This window comes from Dendropsophus ebraccatus, chromosome 1, assembly GCF_027789765.1.
Source record: "Dendropsophus ebraccatus isolate aDenEbr1 chromosome 1, aDenEbr1.pat, whole genome shotgun sequence".
Classification (NCBI taxonomy): Eukaryota; Metazoa; Chordata; class Amphibia; order Anura; family Hylidae; genus Dendropsophus; species Dendropsophus ebraccatus.
In genome coordinates, this window is record NC_091454.1 from 223,296,325 (window position 1) to 223,321,490 (window position 25,166).

A 25,166-nucleotide genomic window follows, 5' to 3' on the forward strand; every position below is an offset into this window, starting at 1 on the left:
AGACCGTACTGAGATTGGCTGCTATGCGCAAACATGACCAATACCGTGTATATAGTGACTGGTAGCGAGCGGAGAGGCTGAACTGTTTGGATTCAGCAACGTGAGGCCGGGTTCACACTACGTTTTTCCTATCTGTTCAACGTATCTGTTTTTAATTGGTTACTTTTAACGGACAGAAAAACATAGTCAACACTATTTTTGCATACGTTAAAAAAACGATGTTTCGATCTGTTTTATCTCTTTTAAATAATGGAAGTCAATAGAAAAACTGATCCAAACGGATGGCTACCAATTGCATCCGCTTTTTACATAAAACGTATATGTTAAATGGATATAAAAAACATACTGTATACCCAGCCTTGCCCAAACACAGAATCTGGATGCAGCCCTGAAGAGTCCTGAAAAACATGGATATAGCCTATGGTGTACAGTTCGGCCTCTGTGCTCAATAGCGACATGAGACTTTACTATAACTACTAGATGATTAATGTGAATAGACCCAAAGAACTGGAGGCTGCTCCTAGTATGACTCCTCCTCATGGCTGTCTCCTCATCAGATGTGGTGGTGGTGGGGGTGGGGAGGCCCAGCTGAGTGTAATAAGGCATCAGGTGGAGGATGGCCATGTGATGGGTATAAAGCTCAGCCTCCTCCACCTTCTCCTTGTGTGACTTGTCCTGCAGTCAGGATGGAGCTGTGGATCAGGTGGAGTTGGCTCTTAGTGGTTCTGCTCTATGGACCAGGCTTTGGCAGCTCCTTAGTTAGACCCCGGCGCCAGTATGACACTTGGTGGAGGAGTAACCAGGCTGGATCTTCTAGAGGACTTGGACAATCTTCCTCTAGACTGGGCTCTCCTAGAGCAAACCCTTGGTCTCAGTCTCACTCAGTCTCTGGTGTTGGGTCTCCGAGAAGTCTTCAGCCTGTGTACGGATGGGGCTCCAGGAGTCATGAAGCAGACTATCAGTCCCGACAGCTTGCACTACAACCCTCATCCTCCCCTATCAGTGTGCAGTGTGGTGAGGACAAGATGGTGGTGATGGTGAAGAGAGACTTCTATGGTAATGGTAAGCTGGTGAGGCCCTCAGACCTGTCCCTGGGTTCCTGCCCCCCTGGAGCTCAGACTACTGACCCCAATGTGATGTTTGAAGCTGATCTCCAAGACTGTGGGAGCAGCTTAGAGGTGAGTGAGTAGAGAAATCCTACTAGACTTGTGGTTTTAGATTAGATCTTACTATGTGATCGCTTGGGCTTCCGAGACTCTTGCTCATGACAATGTCTTGTCTATATGATCCAAATGTTCTGATTCTCCATTATCCTCCTGTTTCCACTATGTAGTAACTACAACTCACACTATATGAAATGGACACTTGTTATTGTTATTGTGTGACCTTTCTTCCAGATGACTCCAGACTGGCTGATCTACAGCGTCAACCTGCACTACACCCCCAGCTCCCCCAGAAATGTGCCCATCACCAGGTTCAACTCTGCTGTGGTTCCCATCCATTGTTACTACCCACGGTGAGTGGGCATGCTCCATAGCTAGATCTTGTGGAGAGCTGGGATAAGGTGTCTCACAAGGGCATGGTTTCTAGAGGAGTTCTGTTCTGTTGTCTATATGGGTGCTATATCAATGACAATTGCTCTATAATATGGCTAGCTGTAAGGGTAAAATGGATTTACCTAAGACTACAATGTCTCTTCCCTTAAACAGCACCACACCTGTTCCCTGACTGAGTCTGGTATTATAACTTGGCTCTATGGAGTGGAGTTGTAATACCAGACACAACCTGAAAGCAGATGGTGGTGTCTTACCGCCTCTTTGGCTCCTTTAGAACCTTATCTGCTTTGTAAACTGCATTTAGAAGTCAGATCTTATCCAAGGACATGTGTGCACTCCCTTCATAAGAGATGGAGTTCTGGCCTTCCTAGGGCTAGCATTAAAGTGACTGTACCACCAGTCCCAGGCTGAAGCAATGGAGGCGGGCCGACCCACGCTTAGTGGGAAGAAATTCCAGCCCCTCCATGACGTGACTCCATTAGAATCAATTGAACCCTATCATACAGGGGCTAGGGTTTCCTTCCACTAAGGGTGGGTCAGCCCGCCTCCAGTGCTTTAGACTGGGCCTGGTGGTAGTCCTTTTAAGCCTGTCTTTCTGCACATTTGATGTCAGATGCATGAATTTAGTATAATGTAGCTCACTAGTAACTTTTTCTATAGACATGGTAATGTGAGCAGTAAGGCCATCAAGCCAACATGGATCCCATTCAGCAGCACAGTGACCTCAGAAGAGCGGCTGGCCTTCTCCTTGCGTCTCATGACTGGTAAGAAGCTTTCTAGTACTAGGCTGGTGGTTCTGTCTCCTGGCCTATACTAATCCTCCAGTATCTTCTCTCCAGCGGACTGGAGCGCTCCCAGTCCATCACTGGTCTTCCAGCTTGGTGACATGTTCTACATAGAAGCCTCACTGGACACTCAGAACCATGCCCCGATGATCCTGTTTGTGGACAGTTGTGTGGCCACCATTACCCCAGATGTGACCTCTACTCCTCGCTATGAGATCATCTCTAACAATGGGTGAGTTACTCCCATCGATATAGTCCAAGCCTTCAAGGAATGTATTGTCTACAGCTCATCTGTCCTCTAGGTGCTTGATGGACGGGATGCAAGAAGACTCCTCTTCAGTCTTTGTTTCTCCAAGACCTCAAGCAGACACTCTTCGCTTCATAGTGGATGCCTTCAGGTTCATGGACAGTGCTGCCTCCTTGGTAAGGACATGTCATACTGTCAGACGAAACCCATACTTATTTAGGTTCTACCTAGTAATATTTCTTAGCTTTAGACCGAACATAAAATTAGCAACACCCTCTTCAACCATCTTCAGGTTGTTTTCTATTATAGCTCAACTTATTGTAACTTTGCTGCAAAACCCGACCCAACTTGGGGTGGCATGGTTTCTGGAATATTGTGACACTGCCTCTGTAAGCCTGGAAAACCGCTTTAAGGGTGTTATATAAAAGTCTTGCTGTAGACTCTACTTGGCCTTTGCCTTTGTTTTACAATGCCAGTTGCAAGGTGGCACCTTAGCTCACTGCTTATCAGTGGACAACACAACTTGCATATTTGCTCTGGCTATCTTACACAGGTGATCTCTGTATAGTTCTAATAGAGCATATATAATATATCCACACTATAACGACTCTAGAATAGTCTCTGCAGCTTCTAGTAGTGTTGTCCTGCTATATCTGGTGGCACTGCATTGTCTTGTCTTAGACAACTTTTCAAAGGACAATGCTTATTGTATGTGTACTGTGTATATATATATCTCTCCTAGATCTATATCACCTGTTCCCTGAGAGCTGCTGCCATCGACCAGATCCCTGATCCAGTGAACAAGGCCTGCTCCTACAACAAGGCATCCAGCAGGTAGGAACCTGTATGACTGGCTGAATGAACAACTACATAATGGTGGTGGTCACTCAAGAATTGTCTGAATCTCTTCTAGCTGGTCACCTGTAGAAGGCCCTAGTGGGATCTGCCAGTGCTGTGCCACCGGGAACTGTGCTTCTCCTACAGGCCCCAGGTCAGCATGGGGCTCATACCTTGGGAGGCCGAGAGGACTTGGGAAGAGAGATGTTGGTGAGTAATGCAGTTGTCATTCTCCAGCCCACCCCCCAAAAAAAAAATCCCAATGCATGGATAGAGGGTTCTTTAGGGTTAATTTTTACATTGTGTTTTAATACCTATAGAGTATCTGAAATGGGAGGTCATGATGAGTCTTGGTTTTGTAACAAATTTTAGTTTTTTAATCTGACATCTGTTTCTTTTGCCAGGTTCTCAGGTAAAGGAGCACGGCCTTGCCACACTGGGTCCTCTTCTAGTGACTGGAGCTAAGCCTAACCAGGGGTCCAGAGCAGGAACCGCCCAAGCTTCCAGGATGGGTGCAGGCCAGGAACCTCTCCAGCTGTGGGTGATGGTGGCCATCGGATCTGTCACTACAGTGGTTGTCGCTGTTGCTCTTACTGTGATGGGAAAATGTCTTCTGAGAAGGTTTACTGTTAAAGAATCTGTAGAAATAAACACATTTTGATATATCCTTGTGTAAATGGCTCTTGGAAGTAAATGGCTCTTGAAGTAACGTTCACTTGGATGGGTTTGGGGAATAGAAGAGCCCTCGATAGGGATGAATGTGTCAGAGCTCTTACTGTACATATTTAAGCACAATTTTCCACTTATGAATTTTTGGCTTGGGGTACATGCACACTTGCATGTCTGGTCTGCTGTGACGGCTATTTATGTAGGCTAGTGAGGGGGCCTATGTACAAGGTGGTGGGTGGGGGCTGTGTACAACTCTACTAGACTTCTGCAGTTGTGGATGAGGGCTGTAGGGTGATAACTGTCCAAAAAGTTGCTTTAGGGCTATGTCACAATGGGCACCAATGAAGGAGGTGGCTTAGGAACCAGTCACTACTCAGGACTCTTATGGACTCTTAGGGAAGACTAACATGGTCATCAAAGTTGTGTGTGTGTGTGTACAATGGAGCCCGTAAGTTAACAGATGTGCCTGGTTCTGCAAGTGATCAGCCAAGTGAATGGGAGTTGTTCGACTCACGTGTGTTCTGTCATTGGAGACAAACCTGAAGAATAGGGGTGCTACATGGTGTAATAAGTCTTAATATCTGTTTTCGACAGACACCTACAATACTAACCTCTCAGGACTGTTTTCTTGTAGGTCCAACTCTACTTTGTGTGAACTGTAAACTTGGCGGGGGTCAGCTATCCGTCACCATACAGCTGCCCTCACAGACATCCACAATATGACGAGCAATGTGTCTTGGCACTAGACTAGTACCTTCCTCCGGCTCCTTAGAAAGTCGTTAGCCTAGACCTTAAGGTTAAATTTAGATGTTGACCCCTCTCTATGGAGAAAAAGTCAAAAACCCAGGATAAAGGATGGTTTTTAAATATATCTAGAGTTGTAACCTGCAGTATTACCACTCGTCACTTATAAATCACGGACACAGATAATAAATCACGGACACAGATAAGACAATGTATCGCGATTATAAGCCTGGATAAAATGGCCCCAAGTTTTATTATGGTAATCACATTTTATAGTCAGAAAATGGGGCGGTACTACACATATTGTAGTGTATTCATATAAAGTATGTAAAAATTCAATACAGGTGGGGTTCCAAGTCACAAGACACATGTCACACTCTGATAGGTCAGTCCATAAATGGTCATTAGCTTCCTGTTCGGCACAGTCAGGGTGGTATAACGTGTGAGAAAGTTAAATCAAAACATTCTTTGCGCTGATAATAAAGGATAATTCCCAGGGCCCAAATGTAACAAACGTCTGGCTTCTTCTGAAAATGTCCTTGAAAGCTTGATTAGAAATTGTGAGACACAGTTCATCACTCCTTCAAAATTAACCCTATCAGGAACTCTATACTTTTATATGTTAATGCTTCTAATTCAAAGGCCTGTATATATGTGTATTCAGTATCATCAGTCTTTTTTACTTCGTTATAGGTTGAATACAAAATTTGAAGCCAGAACAGCCTTCGCCAGATCTGTGCTCAGTGCCGCTGCTCTGGAGTAATCCACCCTGGGGATATCTTGCTAGTTCCCCATCTGTTGTGATGCCAATGGGACGATAGGGAAGCAAAAATTAAGTTAATTTGTTTTCCCTGAGACCCATTGGCATCACAAGGCTCCCTCCCTTTTTTTGGTGTTCTTGTCATTAGACTGATGATACTGGGGAGGCGGGGCCTACTTATACTTCCGTAGGAGGGGATTAAAAGCTTAGGCTAATTATGTTCATTAAATATTCCTTCGTCCCATGGGCTCGCAGGGGCGAGTTAACCCCATCTGTTGTGATGCCAATGGGTCTCAGGGAAAACAAATTAACTTAATTTTTGCTTAGGCTGCATGCCATGCGTCTGTCCTGACTAGTAAGATTAAAGGGGTTATCTAGCGCTTCAAAAACATGGCCACTTTCTTCCAGAGACAGCCCCACTCTTGTCTCCAGATTGGGCAGGGTTTTGCTGCTCAGTTCCATTGAAGTGAATGGAGCTTAATTGCAAACCACAGCTGAACTGGAGACAAGAGAAAGTGGCCATGTTTTTGTAGCACTGGATAACCCCTTTAACATGTTCGATACCTGTCTTAAAGGTGTAAAGGCCATTTGAATTTTTTTGCAATAGTGCTGGGGGGCTACATAGAAAATAACACATGCTGTTCTTACTTAATCATTCTCCTGGGGTCCTCCTGTGGTGTCTTGGGGGTTCCCTGCTAAATGCCCCCACCTATACTTCCAAGATGGCCTCACCACAGCAGTGACAACACACTCACCCGATCAGCTGGCCACAAAGCACAGGACCCCAAGATTCCACAGTAGGAGCCCAGGGGAACGTGATTAACTAAGAATAACCGAGACACAAAAATACTATGTGCATTTTTTTTTTGTCTGGTAATTTAAAGGTGACTCTGCCTCTAATTCAATGTGAACAGAGCCGTACCCATATTAATCTGAAAGGTTGACTTTCATCCCAGGCCAGGAGGTCACAGCAATATATTGTAATAAAATATTAATAAAATCCAATCGAGTTCCGTTGTTGCCTGAACTCCATTATGGACGGCTCTGAGAAGATGGAGACCGTACTGAGATTGGCTGCTATGCGCAAACATGACCAATACCGTGTATATAGTGACTGGTAGTGAGCGGAGAGGCTGAACTGTTCGGGTTCAGCATCGTGAGGCCGGGTTCACACTACGTTTTTCCTATGCGTTCCGTTCCTATCCGTCCATTTTTAATTAGTTACTTTTAACGGACAGAAAAACATAGTCAATGCTATTTTTGCATATGTTAATAAAAAAAGATGTTTCGATCTGTTTTTTTTGTTTTTGTTTTTTTTTAATAATAGAAGTCAATAGAAAAAACGGATCCAAACGGATGGCACACAATTGCATCCGCATTTTACATAAAACGTATATAGATAGGAAAAACAGGGGGAGATTTATCAAACTGGTGTAAAGTAGAATTGTCTTAGTTGCCCCTAGCAACCAATCAGATTCCACCTTACTTTTCCTCACAGATTCTTTGATAAATGAAAGGTGGAATTTGATTGGTTGCTAGGGGCACTACTACTTAACACCAGTTTGATAAATCTCCCCAATAGTGTGAACCCAGCCTTACCCAAACGCAGAATATGGATGCAGCCCTGAAGAGTCCTAAAAAACGTGGATATAGCCTTTGGTGTACAGTTCGACCTCTGTGCTCAATAGTGACATGAGACTTTACTATAACTACTAGATGTTTAATGTGAATAGACCCAAAGAACTGGAAGCAGCTCCTAGTATGACTCCTCCTCATGGCTGTCTCCTCATCAGATGTGGTGGTGGTGGGGGGGGGCAGCTGAGTGTAATAAGGCATCAGGTGGAGGATGGCCGTGTGATGGGTATAAAGCTCAGCCTCCTCCATCCTCTCCTTGTGTGACTTGTCCTGCAGTCAGGATGGAGCTGTGGATCAGGTGGAGTTGGCTCTTAGTGGTTCTGCTCTATGGACCAGGCTTTAGCAGCTCCTCGGTTAGACCCCGGCGCCAGTATGACACTTGGTGGAGGAGTAACCAGGCTGGATGGGGATCTTCTAGAGGACTTGGACAATCTTCCTCCAGACTGGGCTCTCCTAGAGCAAACCCTTGGTCTCAGTCTCACTCAGTCTCTGGTGTTGGGTCTCCGAGAAGTCTTCAGCCTGTATACGGATGGGGCTCCAGGAGTCATGGAGCAGACTATCAGTCCCGACAGCTTGCACTACAACCCTCATCCTCCCCTATCAGTGTGCAGTGTGGTGAGGACAAGATGGTGGTGATGGTGAAGAGAGACTTCTATGGTAATGGTAAGCTGGTGAGGCCCTCAGACCTGTCCCTGGGTTCCTGCCCCCCTGGAGCTCAGACTACTGACCCCAATGTGATGTTTGAAGCTGATCTCCAAGACTGTGGGAGCAGCTTAGAGGTGAGTGAACAGAGAAATCCTATTAGACTTGTGGTTTTAGAGTAGATCTTACTATGTGATCGCTTGGGCTTCCGAGACTCTTGCTCATGACAATGTCTTGTCTATATGATCCAAATGTTCTGATTCTCCATTATCCTCCTGTTTCCACTATGTAGTAACTACAACTCCCACTATATGAAATGGACACTTGTTATTGTTATTGTGTGACCTTTCTTCCAGATGACTCCAGACTGGCTGATCTACAGCGTCAACCTGCGCTACACCCCCAGCTCCCCCAGAAATGTGCCCATCACCAGGTTCAACTCTGCTGTGGTTCCCATCCATTGTTACTACCCACGGTGAGTGGGCATGCTCCATAGCTAGATCTTGTGGAGAGCTGGGATAAGGTGTCTCACAAGGGCATGGTTTCTAGAGGAGTTCTGTTCTGTTGTCTATATGGGTGCTATATCAATGACAATTGCTCTATAATATGGCTAGCTGTAAGGGTAAAATGGATTTACCTAAGACTACAATGTCTCTTCCCTTAAACAGCACCACACCTGTTCCCTGACTGAGTCTGGTATTATAACTTGGCTCTATGGAGTGGAGTTGTAATACCAGACACAACCTGAAAGCAGATGGTGGTGTCTTACCGCCTCTTTGGCTCCTTTAGAACCTTATCTGCTTTGTAAACTGCATTTAGAAGTCAGATCTTATCCAAGGACATGTGTGCACTCCCTTCATAAGAGATGGAGTTCTGGCCTTCCTAGGGCTAGCATTAAAGTGACTGTACCACCAGTCCCAGGCTGAAGCAATGGAGGCGGGCCGACCCACGCTTAGTGGGAAGAAATTCCAGCCCCTCCATGACGTGACTCCATTAGAATCAATTGAACCCTATCATACAGGGGCTAGGGTTTCCTTCCACTAAGGGTGGGTCAGCCCGCCTCCAGTGCTTTAGACTGGGCCTGGTGGTACAGTCCTTTTAAGCCTGTCTCTCTGCACATTTGATGTCAGATGCATGAATTTAGTATAATGTAGCTCACTAGTAACTTTTTCTATAGACATGGTAATGTGAGCAGTAAGGCCATCAAGCCAACATGGATCCCATTCAGCAGCACAGTGACCTCAGAAGAGCGGCTGGCCTTCTCCTTGCGTCTCATGACTGGTAAGAAGCTTTCTAGTACTAGGCTGGTGGTTCTGTCTCCTGGCCTATACTAATCCTCCAGTATCTTCTCTCCAGCGGACTGGAGTGCTCCCAGTCCATCACTGGTCTTCCAGCTTGGTGACATGTTCTACATAGAAGCCTCTCTGGACACTCAGAACCATGCCCCGATGATCCTGTTTGTGGACAGTTGTGTGGCCACCATTACCCCAGATGTGACCTCCACTCCTTGCTATGAGATCATCTCTAACAATGGGTGAGTTACTCCCATCAATACTGTCCACGTCTTCAAGGAACCTATTGTCTACAGCTCCTCTCTCCTACAGGTGCTTGATGGACGGGATGCAAGAAGACTCCTCTTCAGTCTTTGTTTCTCCAAGACCTCAAGCAGACACTCTTCGCTTCATGGTGGATGCCTTCAGGTTCACGGACAGTGCTGCCTCCTTGGTAAGGACATGTCATAATGTCAGACGAAACCCATACTCATTTAGGTTCTACCTAGTAATATTTCTTAGCTTTAGACCGAACATAAAATTAGCAACACCCTCTTTAACCATCTTCAGGTTGTGTTTTCTATTATAGTTCAACTTATTGTAACTTGGCTGCAAAACCCGATCCAATTCGGGGTGGAGTGGTTTCTGGAATATTGTGACACTGCCTCTGTAAGCCTGGAAAACAGCTTTAAGGGTTTTGTATAAAAGTTCTAGCCATGGCCACAAGTCTTGCTGTAGACTCTACTTGGCCTTGCCTTATTTTACAATGCCAGTTGCAAGGTGGCACCTTAGCTCACTGCTTATCAGTGGACAACACAACTTGCATATTTGCGTGTGTGCGTGTGCGTGTGCGTGTGCGTGTGCGTGTGCGTGTGCGTGTGCGTGTGCGTGTGCGTGTGTGTGTGTCATCATCACCTGTTCCCTGAGAGCTGCTGCCATCGACCTGATCCAGTGAACAAGGCCTGCTCCTACAACAAGGCATCCAGCAGGTAGGAACCTGTATGACTGGCTGAATGAGAAACTACATAGTGGTGGTGGTCACTTAAGAATTGTCTGAATCTCTTCTAGCTGGACACCTGTGGAAGGTTCTAGTGGGATCTGCCAGTGCTGTGCCACCGGGAACTGTGTTGCTCCTACAGGCCCCAGATCAGCATGGGGCTCGTACCTTGGGAGGCCGAGAGGACTTGGGAAGAGAGATGTTGGTGAGTAATGCAGTTGTCATTCTCCAGCTCTTCACCCCCCCCCCCCCCCCCAAAAAAAAAAAAAATCCCAATGCATGGATAGAGGATTCTTTAATTTTTACATGGTGTTCAATACCTAGAGAGTATCTGAAATGGGAGGTCTGTTTCTTCTGCCAGGTTCTCAGGTGGAGGAACACGGCCTGGCCACACTGGGTCCTCTTCTAGTGACTGGAGCGAAGCCTAACCAGGGGTCCAGAGCAGGAACCGCCCAAGCTTCCAGGATGGGTGCAGGCCAGGAACCTCTCCAGCTGTGGGTGCTGGTGGCCATCGGATCTGTCACTACTGTGGTTGTCGCTGTTGGTCTTACTGTGGTGGGAAAATGTCTTCTGAGAAGGATTACTGCTAAAGAATCTGTGTAGAAATAAATACGTTTTGATATATCCTGGTGTAAATGGCTCTTGAAGTAACGTTCACTGGGATGGGTTTGGGGAATAGAAAGTGTCCTCTATAGGGATGAATGTGTCAGAGCTCTTACTGTACATATTTAAGCACAATTTTCCACTTATGAATTTTTGGCTTGGGGTACATGCACACTTGCATGTCTGGTCTGCTGTGACCGGCTATTTATGTAGGCTAGTGGGGGGCCTACGTACAGTAATTACAAGGTGTGTGTGTGGGGTACAATCTATTAGACTTCTGCAGTTGTGGATGAGTCTGGATCTGAACACCATACAGATAGCTCTATGTGGGGTCTTGTCACTCAAAGGGTTGTAGTCCACATACTTGGACTTAGAATCTGATTGTCATAGGCTTTACCACCGCTGCATGTCTATACAAAGTGTACACCATATGGCCACACGACTCTGCAACTAAGAAACAAATTTAGACTTCCTATTAATACCTACTGCTGTGGAGTGGGCTGTAGGGTAATAACTGTGCATAAAGTTGCTTTAGGGCTCTGTCACAATGGGCACCAATGAAGGAGGTGGCTTAGGAACCAGTCACTACTCAGGACTCTTATGGAAGACTAACATGGTCATCAAAGTTGTGTGTGTGTGTGTGTGTACAATGGAGCCTGTAAGCTGATGTGCCTGGTTCTGCAAGTGATCAGCCAAGTGAATGGGAGTTGTTCGACTCACGTGGTGGTAACTACACAACTCCAATCACTATGTAGCCCTATGGATGTGTTCTGTCATTGGAGATTTGAGAAAAACCTGAAGAACAATAGGGGTGCTACATGGTGTAGTAAGTCTTAATATCTGTTTTAGACAGACACCTATAATAATAACCTCTCAGGACTGTTTTCTTGTAGGTCCAACGCTACTTTGTGTGAAACTTGGTGGGGGTCAGCTATCCGTCACCATACAGCTGCCCTCATAGACATCCACAAAATGACGAGCAATGTGTCTTGACACTAGACCAGTACCTTCTTCCAGCTCCTTAGAAAGTCGTTAGCCTAGACCTGAATCACGTCTGAGTAACTGTGTAAAGTCACATTTTGGGGTTCTTCTCATCTTCCTGACAGTCATGCACCAGGGCATTTGAATTCGTTTTCTTTTGTGGCTGTCTGCCATTGGAGATGGTGGATGATCTACTCTTGGTTAGCTGCCACACGACTTTATCCAACATGGACGGTACTTATGCTGAACAGCCTGCTCGGTGCTGACTATTCTGCACACAATCACATCAGAAACAGTGTCTGGAATATGTTAAGGTCGGCTTTTCTAGACCAATTTACAGTTTTACCCAATTTCTTTTTTGGTGTATATTATATGCCTACTAATGGTTATAGTAATAGAAGCGTGTTTACAGTCACAGCTGCCATTTTGATTTTCATCAGGCTCCCACAGTCAGTAACAAGAAAATATATGCCGATGGCTCGCATTACTACAATGATGGCCACCAAGTTGGCAAATCCACTGTGCGTTTAGCTCCCCTCTGGTTAATATATATATTTTTTTTTCCCCCCCTTATATCTGTCATATATCACCAAAGAGTAAAAATGGAGGGACTTTTCTGACAATAGTTTAAAGGAAACTGCAAAAAAAAAAGTGGCAATGCTGCGACTCGGTGACCAGGTGACTGATGCAAGACTGCTTCCCTTTGCATGGCAGAATTGATGGGTCACTAGTCGAGACCAACTTTGCTGTAGAGCTGGTTTCACATCGCCATAAAGACACTTGGCTGTTTATTAGGGGCCATGTTAAAGTTGTAAGCCATGGGGGGACCCCATATGAAGATCTCAATTTGGCAGATTTATTAAAAATGGGAGGGGGCCACTCTGGTGACAGGAGCAGAACGGGTACTGAGCTCAGTTAGGGTATGTTCCCACTACGGAAAACGTGTCAAAAGTTCAAGCTCAACCCACCGTCCACCCAAAGAATTGACATCTATGGGACAGGAGGAACTTCAAGCATGGCCTCTGTTTGAAATTTTAGTGCATGTTCTGTGGTGGGAACATACCCCAAGGGGGCACTTACATGTCTGCAGAATTCTGTCCGTACACGGCCGGTGTTCTGCTGACTGGACCTCGGGGCTCCAAGCATCACGATTAATTATGTCAGGAGCTCCTAAACGGTTTAAAATGTTGCACTAGTACGGAGTAGGAGCCCCCAACGTATTAATGATGCTTGGAGCCGCGAGGTCCGGTTCACAGAGCACCGGCCGTGTATGGACAGAATTCTGTGGATGTGTGAATGTACCCTTAGGCTGCATGCCATGCGTCTGTCCTGACTAGTAAGATTAAAGGGGTTATCTAGCGCTTCAAAAACATGGCCACTTTCTTCCAGAGACAGCCCCACTCTTGTCTCCAGATTGGGCGGGGTTTTGCTGCTCAGTTCCATTGAAGTGAATGGAGCTTAATTGCAAACCACAGCTGAACTGGAGACAAGAGAAAGTGGCCATGTTTTTGTAGCACTTGATAACCCCTTTAACATGTTCTTGGGGGTTCCCCGCTAAATGCCCCCACCTATACTTCCAAGATGGCCTCACCACAGCAGTGACAACACTCTCACCCAATCAACTGGCCGCAAAGCACAGGGCCCCAAGATTCCACAGTAGGAGCCCAGGGAACATGATTAACTAAGAATAACCGAGACACAAAAATACTATGTGCATTTTTTTTTTGTCTGGTAATTTAAAGGTGACTCTGCCTCTAATTCAATGTGAACAGAGCCGTACCCATATTAATCTGAAAGGTTGACTTTCATCCCAGGCCAGGAGGTCACAGCAATATATTGTAATAAAATATTAATAAAATCCAATCGAGTTCCGTTGTTGCCTGAACTCCAATATAAACGGCTCTAAGAAGATGGAGACCGTACTGAGATTGGCTGCTATGCGTAAACATGACCAATATGACCTATCCGTTCAACGTGTCCGTTTTTAATTGGTTACTTTTAACGGACAGAAAAACATAGTCAATGCTATTTTTGCATACGTTTAAAAAAAAAAAATGTTTTGATCTGTTTTTTTTTTTTTTTTTTTTAAATAATAGAAGTCAGTAGAAAAAACGGATCCAAACGGATGGCACACAATTGCATCCGCTTTTTACATAAAACATATATGGATAGGAAAAACGGGGAGATTTATCAAACTGGTGTGAAGTAGAATTGTCTTAGTTGCCCCTAGCAACCAATCAGATCCTTTCATTTCTCAAAGAATCTGTGAGGAAAAAAAAGTGGAATCTGATTGGTTGCCGGGAGCAACTAAGACAATTCTACTTTTCACTAGTTTGATAAATCTCCCCAATAGTGTGAACCCAGCCTTACCCAAACGCAGAATCTGGATGCAGCCCTGAAGAGTCTTGAAAAACGTGGATATAGCCTATGGTGAACAGTTCGACCTCTGTGCTCAATAGTGACATGAGACTTTACTATCACTACTAGATGTTTAATGTGAATAGACCCAAAGAACTGGAGGCTGCTCCTAGTATGACTCCTCCTAATGGCTGTCTCCTCATCAGATGTGGTGGTGGGGAGGCCCAGCTGAGTGTAATAAGGCATCAGGTGGAGGATGGCCGTGTGATGGGTATAAAGCTCAGCCTCCTCCATCCTCTCCTTGTGTGACTTGTCCTGCAGTCAGGATGGAGCTGTGGATCAGGTGGAGTTGGCTCTTAGTGGTTCTGCTCTATGGACCAGGCTTTAGCAGCTCCTCGGTTAGACCCCGGCGCCAGTATGACACTTGGTGGAGGAGTAACCAGGCTGGATGGGGGTCTTCTAGAGGACTTGGACAATCTTCCTCTAGACTGGGCTCTCCTAGAGCAAACCCCTGGTCTCAGTCTCACTCAGTCTCTGGTGTTGGGTCTCCGAGAAGTCTTCAGCCTGTATACGGATGGGGCTCCAGGAGTCATGGAGCAGAGTATCAGTCCCGACAGCTTGCACTACAACCCTCACCCTCCCCTATACGTGTTCAGTGTGGTGAGGACAAGATGGTGGTGATGGTGAAGAGAGACTTCTATGGTAATGGTAAGCTGGTGAGGCCCTCAGACCTGTCCCTGGGTTCCTGCTCCCCTGGAGCTCAGACTACTGACCCCAATGTGATGTTTGAAGCTGATCTCCAAGACTGTGGGAGCAGCTTAGAGGTGAGTGAGCAGAGAAATCCTATTAGACTTGTGGTTTTAGAGTAGATCTTACTATGTGATCGCTTGGGCTTCCGAGACTCTTGCTCGTGACAATGTCTTGTCTATATGATCCAAATCTTCTGATTCTCCATTATCCTCCTGTTTCCCCTATGTAGTAACTACAACTCCCACTATATGAAATGGACACTTGTTATAGTGTAACCTTACTGTGACCTTTCTTCCAGATGACTCCAGACTGGCTGATCTACAGCGTCAACCTGCGCTACACCCCCAGCTCCCCCAGAAATGTGCCCATCACCAGGTTCAACTCTGCTGTGGTTCCCATCCATTGTTACTACCCACGGTGAGTGGGCATGCTCCATAGCTAGATCTTGTGGAGAGCTGGGATAAGGTGTCTCACGAGGGCATGGTTTCTAGAGGAGTTCTGTTGTCTATATGGGTGCTATATCATTGACCATTCCTCTGTAATATGGCTGGCTGTAAGAGTTTTATGTGCTTCTTAAATGGATTTACCTAAAATTACAATGTCTGTCTTCCCTCAAGCAGCACCACACCTGTTCCCTGACTGAGTCTATTACAACTTGTCTCTAACATCTATGGAGTGGAGTTGTAATACCAGACACAACCTGAGGGCAGATGGTGGTGTCTTACCGCCTCTCTGGCTCCGTAGAACCTTATGTGCTTTGTAAACTGCATTTAGAAGAAGTCAGATCTTATCCAAGGACATGTGTGCACTCCCTTCATAAGAGATGGGAGTTCTGGCCTTCCTAGGGCTAGCATTAAAGTGACTGTACCACCGGTCCCAGGCTGAAGCAATGGAGGTGGGCTGGCCCTTTTATACAGATTATCATCTGCTGAAGATTTGAAGCCAAAACCAGGAACAGACTATAAATCAGGTCATACAGGATAACCTGAGATTTCTACTGTTCAAATCCAGTCCTGGCCTTGGCTTCAAGTCTTTGGCAGATAATCTTTCTGTGTAAAAGGGCCCTAAGTGGGAAGAAACCCCAGCCCCTCCATGATGTGACTCCATTAGAATCAATTGAACCTTATCATACAGGGGCTAGGGTTTCCTCCTTCTAAAGGGTGGGTCGGCCTGCCTCCTGTGCTTCTGCCTGGGCCTGGTGGTACAGTCACTTTAAGCCTGTCTTTCTGTAGATTTGATGTCAGATGCATGAATTTAGTATAATGTAGCTCACTTAACTACTTGTCTAGACATGGTAATGTGAGCAGTAAGGCCATCAAGCCAACATGGATGCCATTCAGCAGCACCGCAACCTCAGAAGAGCGACTGGCCTTCTCCTTGCGTCTCATGACTGGTAAGAAGCTTTCTAGTATTAGGGTTGTGGTTCTGAGTCTCTCGGCCTATACTAATCCTCCAGTATCTTCTCTCCAGTGGACTGGAGTGCTCCCAGTCCATCACTGGTCTTCCAGCTTGGTGACATGTTCTACATAGAAGCCTCTCTGGACACTCAGAACCATGCCCCGATGATCCCGTTTGTGGACAGTTGTGTGGCCACCATTACCCCAGATGTGACCTCCACTCCTCGCTATGAGATCATCTCTAACAATGGGTGAGTTACTCCCATCAATACTGTCTAAGGGCCCTATTCCACTGGATGATTATCGTTTGCATAATCGTTAACAATTAACGATCTCAAAACTACTGCTATTGTGAGACCTTAAAACATTCACTCATTTCCATGGAACGATAATCGTTACTTATGATCGTAATTGTGATCGTTTTTTCTTTGCAATTCGCTATTGCGTTTGTATCTATTGCGAACAATGTTTTCAATGCGAATGTTTTGCGAACGAGCAACGATAAAAATAGGTCCAGGTCTTATAAAGCGATCAACGATTTCTTGTTCGGCCATTAATCGTTAACTGCATTTCAATCGAACGATTATCGTTTAGATTCAAATGATTTAACGATAATCTGAACGATCGCCCGGTGGAACAGGGCCCTAAGTCTTCAAGGAACCTTTTGTCTACAGCTCTTCTTTCCTACAGGTGCTTGATGGACGGGATGCAAGAAGATTCCTCTTCAGTCTTTGTTTCTCCAAGACCTCAAGCAGACACTCTACGCTTCATAGTGGATGCCTTCAGGTTCACGGACAGTGCTGCCTCCTTGGTAAAGACATGTCATAATGTCAGACGAAACCCATACTCATTTAGGTTCTACCTAGTAATATTTCTTAGCTTTAGTCCGAACATAAAATTAGCACCTCTTCAACCATCTTCAGGTTGTGTTTTCTATTACTGTTTAACTAATTGTAACTTGGCTGCAAAACCCGACCCAACTCGGGGTGGCATGGTTTCTGGACTATTGTGACACTGCCTCTGTAAGCCTGGAAAACCGCTTTAAGGGTGTTATATATAAGTTGTAGCCATGGCCACAAGTCTTGCTGTAGACTTTACTTGGCCTTGCCTTTCTTTCAAGCAGTGAGCTAAGGTGCCACCTAGCAACTGGCATTGTAAGTGTCATGGCTAACAGACTGGCTAATCGCTGGACAACACAACTTGCATATTTGCTCTGGCTATCTTACACAGGTGATCTCTGTATAGATCTAATGGAGCATATATAATATATCCACACCATAACTCTAGAATAGTCTCTGCAGCTTCTAGTAGTGTTGTCCTGCTATATCTGGTGGCACTGCACTGACTTGTTAGACCAACTTTTCCAAGGACAATGCTTATTGTATTTTGTGTACTGTATATATCCTCCTAGATCTATATCACCTGTTCTCTGAGAGCTGCTGCCATCGACCAGATCCCTGATCCAGTGAACAAGGCCTGCTCCTACAACAAGGCATCCAGCAGGTAAGATCCCTACCACTAGGTAAATATATATTTGGTCAAATGGCTATACAACCTTAGATTAGGGTTGAGTCTTGGTTCTCAAACACTGTCAATGATCACCCATCTCTTCTAGCTGGTCATCTATAGAAGGCCCTAGTGGGATCTGCCAGTGCTGTGCCACCGGGAACTGTGCTGCTCCTACAGGCCCCAGATCAGCATGGGGCTCAAGCTTTGGGAGGCCGAGAGGACTTGGGAAGAGAGATGTTGGTAAGATCTTAATGTCACTGAGATGATCCCTTGGATAGTTCAAGGCAGTGGTAATGTTCATCAGCTCTAAAATGTCAAAACTCTCCAGAAGCCAAGAGGACATGACCTTGTCCTGGCTGTAGTGTTCCACACATTAGCTTAATCCATTGCATGGATACCCAGTCTGTTACTATCAGCTATTGCAAAAGTACAACTCCCATCCTGCCTAGATAGCCAAAGCTTTTGCTGCATGTTGGACATGACCTATTTGTTTTACAGGCCAACTTGGTTAGCTCTCCTGCAACACTATTCACACTTGGGCATGTTCCTATGGCTGAAATTGCAGACAAAACCAACAGCTCATGCCTAATGGCAGGACAAACCAAATACAGATATGAAAATCACTAAACTAAAATCTGCCATTTGCAAGTAATGTGTACCATCCCACATGAGAGGCCTCATACCAAGGATGGACCCTACACTAACTGTGGCCTTGGAATATAGGCTTATTGGCCAAGAAGAGGCCAGTTGGTGTAGGGTCCATCCCAGGTGAGAGATGCGTTCCATGGTGGGCTGGTACACACTATTTGGAAATGGGAACTTTTTTTAAATTAGCTGAGGGGGCTTTTAGTGAACTTCATATCTGTATTGGGGTTGTCTTGCCATTAACAATAAGCTGTTACATATTCTGGAATAAGAGGCTGAGCAGTTTCATAATAGACTAATCTGACCACAGCATGATATGTTCTATGCCCATGACTTTTATCATCTTAGCTGCCTTCTTTAACCAAGTCTAGACTGTTCTAGAATGTGCTATGAATTTTCTTAATCTGGTAGTAACTGCTGCTTCCTCTGCCAGGTTCTCAGGTGGAGGAACACGGCCTGGCCACACTGGGTCCTCTTCTAGTGACTGGAGCTAAGCCTAACCAGGGGGCCAAAGCAGGAACCGCCCAAGCTTCCAGGATGGGTGCAGGCCAGGAACCTCTCCAGCTGTGGGTGATGGTGGCCATCGGCTCTGTCACTACAGTGGTTGTCGCTGTTGCCCTTACTGTGGTGGGAAAATGTCTTCTGATGAGGTTTACTGCTAAAGAATCTGTGTAGAAATAAACACATTTTGGATAGATAATCAGGTGTCATTCTTCTGTTTTAATATTGAGGTACAGCATGCAGGATTCTAGCCACCCTGGACACATCAGTCTTCCCTGTTAGCTTGGCTTCATTGACTTCAAGTTAATGTTTTAAGGTTTGTTGGGAACCAGTGCTGTTCCTACAGCAAGGGCAATAAGTTGGTGCATGAGCTGCTTGATAAACATGGATATTGTAGATCATTGAGTGGTTTTGCTTCAATTGGCCATAACACATCCTTGTATCCTCCACTACACCGCACGTTGTACAACTGATCATTTGAGTCGACTGCTCACTAGCCCTATTACACAGGTCACAATGCCCAATGTAATAGGACCCTGGGAAATGAGTATGGTGGTGTAACAGGACCTGGAGATTACTACTCTGACCCCCCAAAACAAGTCTTCATGGCTCTTAGACATAACTTCAGGAGTGTTCCTTTTAATAGAACCATTGATGGCTTTCATGGTGCCTGAGCCACAAATCCCTGGGTCCCTGGCTGTTTTGCTCTGATGGATATATCTGCCATTTTGGGTTTAGTGACCTATTAAAGGGATTATTCAGTGCTACGAAAACATGCCCACTTTCTCCCCCCCCCCCCCTCATTGAAGTAAATGGAGCTTAATTGCAAACCCCACCTGAACTGAGACGAGAGGGGGGGAGAAGTGGCCATATTTTTGTAGCGCTGGATAATCCCTTTAAGATGGTGGGGGAGCCAAAAGGTGCCCCCTCCATCTAAGATATTCTACTGCATAGTCCCATCCCAAAAGCAGCTGGAACTGCTAAGAGAATTTAGTATGGGGGGACGAATAGCAACAAACTTAGTAAGTGGGGGTTTGCAGTTAGTACAGGGTTGTGTTTTTCGAACACAGAAGGGGAAACTTTGGGGGGGAACAATGTTGGGTATAGCAGTCCTGTAGTTTACTTCCCCAGTTAGTACCTGTACTGCATAGGGGTGGGTTCACACTACGGAATCCATGCCAATAACCTGCTGTTTTAGTCTCTTGCATCTCCTCCCGTGCAATAGACTTCGTTCTATGGTCAGGTCGATTCTGCTGTCTGTCCGAAGAATTGACATGTCAATTCTTTGGGTGGATGTCAGAATTTGCCTGACCGTAGAACGAGTCTATGGATTTCTCAATCTGCACGCACCTTGAAGCTGGAAGGTCTCTGTAGTTGATGATGAAGGGGCTTACAGGGGCTATTCTAGAATCACTGCCTATCAGAGTGTACTGGGCCACTCCGCTGAGGGTAGTAGGTGGTAGTACTGGGTAGGGACCCGGTTAGCCACTTGCCTGATGGTAGTCACGGTATTTGCACGAGGGATATTGGCTGTAGACCGGGAACCTGACCAAGCGGAGGCCAAGCAATCCTTCGTTGTCCTTAGTCAGGGCACCAATAATTACACCAATGCCAAGGTTCAGAAACAACGGTAGTTGTGTATTATAACGGTCGTAACTTGTAGCAACAGTCTCTCCGGATGCAACCGGGGATAAGGTAGACTTGAATAAAGCAGAGTAATGGGTGATGCAGCAATAGGCTTTGATGATAGCGTACTGAATGATGGGAGTAGTAGTGATACTGATGTTGAGATGCTGGGCGGAATGAAAATGAGAGGAATACTTGCTGTTGATGATTAGAGAAGATGAGAGGAACGACTGAAGATATCACCCAGATCTTTAGTATAGATAAGGATCTTGAGAATAAGGACATAGCCAGGAACACTTCTGGTAATGCTGCAGCAGAGCACACGTCTTTCTCTCAACAGTGGAGAGAGGACACACACATAACCGGTCCCCCTGAAGGTGGAAGACAGGACTGAGGCAGAGAAGTCACATGGTATTCCCAGCCAAAGCTCGATGGCCATTGGGGTTACCATGGAAGCAGGGAACAGTGACGTGACACCAAGCCATTGCATCATCACACCATTAGGCACATAGAACTGAATGTATACAAGAAATAGGTGAAACAACAGACCTGAATACTGAGAGGGGTGACATAAAAAGTAGTTTGCAGTGGACCATAACTTTCCAGAACAGAGATAATAAAATACTGACTGACCCAGATATAGACATACACTTTTGAGAAATAATAAGAGAAACTCTGTTCTGGGACACTGCATACCTCCCCACTAAGAATGAGCCGACCTCGGCTAATCTGAAGTTGAGGTAGCATCTCGATAATTGAAACACAGATGGACAGGACGACTAAACAAGAGAAAGGAATGTAAGTATGTAGGTGTGTGTGTCCCACGCTCAAGGCGCAGGTGACAAGAGAAAATATGAAGAGAAAGGAAAACCCTAGTGGCAGGACTTCACCTAGGGGTGCCTAACGTACTCTGGTTACAGGTAGCGCGTGGACCATCTGACATGTGAGCCAGGACTACTTAACTGCTGTCGGGTGACCCTCAAATTCCAGACAGTTTGGACAGTAGGTTTTCAATAAAATACGTTACCCTACTGGAAAAGAACGTGAAGACCTGTGTAATGGGTGTCTGTGTGAAGTGACTTGGGACACCTAGAAGAGAAAAGGACAAAATAATAAAAGCAAGCATACATTGGAGCCCCAGACATACATAACACTCATTTATACAATGCAATCGTTTAATAGACCATATACACGAAAAGGTGCCCAAGGTGCAATATGTGTGAACAAGTGTGAATGTTGAGTATCATTATGTGTAGCAACTATGGTGTGTTAGGACAGAACAGGGATGAACGAACAATGGAGAAACAAGAAAGGGAAACATAGAAGACAAGAACACTGTGAGGTCTTGAGGAACACTGGCTCAAAAAAAAAAATCTTTCCAGTGGATAACACAATAATACAATATATGTGAAAAATAGAATACCCTTTAGGAAATACACTCTTTGGAAAATATACTTTCTCTGAGGCTATACACATATAAACTAGCTTCTTACTCAGAGGAGGAGAAAAATATCTGACTTTGACACGAAAATATACTCTGACTACTGAAGTGCAATAATGAACCTTTATAATCACATACTCTTTGGAAAGTGTTTTTGGAATAACTGAATGAGTGTCTCTGTTTTGGTAGAGTCTCTTTTGGCAATATAGACTATCATCCCTGTTAAGGCTCTGGGACAGGCACTGAAGAACAACATAACAACTAGAGTGTCTCTTCAGCACATGGCTGGACAATAAGCAAGGAAACTTGTTTAGGAAAACCAGGTACAAATCTTAAACGTTGCAGATGAACTCTTCCACACTTGAAACATAATAGTCACACAGGAAATGAATATAACAGTGAAAACTGTGGATAAACTCAGGGTGTCAAGTCTCTGTAGCGGACTTATTGTGAGGAGGCAGGAGGGCCCCCAGCAGACGACTTCTTCTTCTTCTCCCACGGATAGTAATAATGTGAGGGTGCTGGAGCAGAAGCTTCACTAGATGCAGTGGTAACCACAATGCTGGGCGTCACTGTGGTGATAGGAGAGATGATAGGGGCCACATGATAGGTGACTGTAGTGGTGGAAGTAGCGGCTTTAGCCACAGCGGTGGGAGCAGCAGCGCTGGTAGCTGTAGTGGACGAGCCCGCTGTAGTGGGAGCTGCAGGAGCAGCGGTAGGCATAGCGGTTGCAGCTGTAGTGACAGGCGGCAGGGCAGCGAGGGCCTCCTGAATGTCCTCAATCAGCTGCATAATTTTAGGCCCACGCCCGAGCACCCATTGCGGCAGGGGCAGCGAATCACGCCCTGGAGGCCGCCACAGACCCGGGGATACTGAGGCCTTGGCAGAGGTCTCCCCTTTAGAGCCGGGGACTGAGGACAGCAGGGACGGTCCACTTACAATTAGCTCGCTGTCCGGTGAAAAGGATCCTCCAGTAGAAGAGGCGAAGTCGGAGGCACTGGAGTGATCGTGCCCCGGGGAGGTACTGGTCTCAGACGTAAGTTCCTTGTTCGGATCAGCGGAGGTCGGAGTGGAGGCCCGGTTACGACTCCCGTCATCCGATGTGGCAGCGCCCCAGCTGGTGTCGCTATAGGATGGGAGCAGTGCTAGCAGGCAGGCAGGATTGCGTGGCGGTACGCTCTCTGGCAGGCAAATGTTCCTCGGGGGTCGCCATTTTGTTACGCACTGGCGGGCTTTTCAGGAGAACGGAGGAGGAGCAAGAGGGCAGAAAGCTTGACTCCCCAATCTGCCCAGCAACTGTGACGTCAGCGGCCTGATGTAGCCAATCAGTGGAGGCAGCAGCAGAGTCTATGGCGCCTGGTGGTTCCCGCGCTTCGGCGGCGTGGCGGTTAACCCCCTCCTCTCTGGGGTATGGCACAGCAAACAATTCCTGGGCAGTAGGCCCCCATGGGAGGGCCGCAAAGAGGTCGCGGGGCACATCCATAAACCCCATGATAAGGCAGCAAACTGTCCACTTTTAGCAACACCACCCCAGGCAAAGTCCTTTTGGGAGTTGTAGTACAGTTTTAGGGGTACTACGAGTTGCACAACATAGTTTGAATCCTGTTCGTGACGGCAAGTTTGCGCTAGGCCACTCCGCTGAGGGTAGTAGAAGGTGGTAGTACTGGGTAGGGACCCGGTTAGCCGCTTGCCTAATGGTAGTCACGGTATTGGCACGAGGGATAGCAGCTGTAGACCGGGAACCTGACCAAGCGGAGGCCGGTGTCAGGGCACCAATAATTACACCAATGCCAAGGTTCAGAAACAACGGTAGTTGTGTATTTATTATAACAGTCTCTCCGGATGCAACCGGGTATAAGGCAGACTTGAATAAAGCAGAGTAATGGGTGATGCTGCAATAGGCTGTGATGATAGCGTACTGAATGATGGGAGTAGTAGTGATACTGAAGTTGAGATGCTGGGCGGAATGAAACTGAGATGAATACTTGCTGTTGATGATTAGAGAAGATGATGAGAGGAACGACTGAAGAACGGCACCCAGATTTTTAGTATAGATGAGGATCTTGAGACTTGAGAATAAGGACACAGCCATGAACACTTCTAGTAATGCTGCAGCAGAGCACATGTCTTTCTCTCAACAGTGGAGAGAGGACACACACACAACCTGTCCCCCTGAAGGTGGAAGACAGGACTGAGGCAGAGAGGAAGTCACATGGTATTCCCAGCCAAAGCTTGATGGCCATTGGGGTTACCATGGAAGCAGGGAACAGTCACGTGACACCAAGCTCCCTCTGTGATAGAATGCCATAAGTAAGAATGAAAGTGGCTCACTCCAAAGCTCCTCTGCCTTGTCCGTGTCCTCTGCAAGCCAAGGTTCATGGCAGACAGGAATGGCCGTTATTTCATAATGACGGCCATTATTGCGCAAGTTACGCCTGACATTATAAAATGCCTTATGCCTAAAAGAAGAAAATACTTTGTGGGAGCATAACCTGAGAACGTTATATCCAATATCTCATAATCCCGGTGTAACAGGCCAGACTATACCCCCAGACTATACCTGGGGTTAAAATGGCCTAGGCTAGATTTTACCCCGGGTATATTTTGGCTTAGGCCAATTCATACCCCCTTAGGCTAGATTATACCCCCATAAAATCAGCAGCAGTGAGTGATATACACAAGAATTACTTAATTATTCAACATGTTATTGGGGTTTCAGCTATGACCTGTAGTGAAAACTTAAAGGTGCTAGGTCATATATACACAGTATTACCAACAAAAGTGTATGAATGCAGTTGGTTTGTGGTGTTGTTGGGTTCTTCTATTAGGCCCAGTTTACACTGTGTCAGAGGTTTCCTCGCAGTTGCTGTTCAGTGCTGGCGAATGAAGCCAAATGGGCAACTGCACTAATGGACATGAACAGAGTTGAAAGGACCCTGCAGAGATCAGTGGGATCCGGGATCAGGTTTACTGCTAACATCCATCTTTTTTTTTTTTTTTTTTTGGGGGGGGGGGGGGGGGGGGCTGAAAAACTGCCCCAAACCCCCCCAAAAAAACTGCGAGATCGGCCGTTGGAAAGGCGTGCGGCCGTGAGCAGCGGGATTTTATCTGTGCGGATTCCGTAGTGTGAACCTACCCTTGTAGAGGTCTACTGGAGAAAAATGGCAACACACTGAAAAATATGTCATGTGGGGACTGGGTTTCATGTTTTC

The 25,166-nt window shown here is 46.0% G+C and overlaps 2 protein-coding genes and 1 pseudogene across 2 annotated transcripts; all 3 read left to right on the forward strand.

Annotated features, from left to right (window-relative positions):
- The first annotated feature begins 968 nt into the window (after positions 1-968).
- Positions 969-4,086, forward strand: LOC138785169 (zona pellucida sperm-binding protein 3-like). The gene is made up of 8 exons (XM_069960786.1): positions 969-1,178; positions 1,398-1,516; positions 2,217-2,320; positions 2,396-2,573; positions 2,644-2,764; positions 3,331-3,422; positions 3,502-3,635; positions 3,830-4,086. The coding sequence occupies exons 1-8, from the start codon at positions 1,026-1,028 to the stop codon at positions 4,084-4,086; spliced, it is 1,158 nt and encodes a 385-aa protein (XP_069816887.1). The 5' UTR covers positions 969-1,025.
- Positions 4,087-7,149: 3,063 nt separating this feature from the next.
- On the forward strand, positions 7,150-10,765 carry LOC138766855 (zona pellucida sperm-binding protein 3-like; annotated as a pseudogene).
- Positions 10,766-14,591: 3,826 nt separating this feature from the next.
- LOC138785173 (zona pellucida sperm-binding protein 3-like) lies at positions 14,592-19,061 on the forward strand. Its single transcript, XM_069960799.1, has 8 exons — positions 14,592-14,909; positions 15,134-15,252; positions 16,125-16,228; positions 16,306-16,483; positions 16,923-17,043; positions 17,644-17,735; positions 17,848-17,981; positions 18,820-19,061. The coding sequence occupies exons 1-8, from the start codon at positions 14,757-14,759 to the stop codon at positions 19,059-19,061; spliced, it is 1,143 nt and encodes a 380-aa protein (XP_069816900.1). The 5' UTR covers positions 14,592-14,756.
- The last annotated feature ends 6,105 nt before the right edge of the window (positions 19,062-25,166 follow it).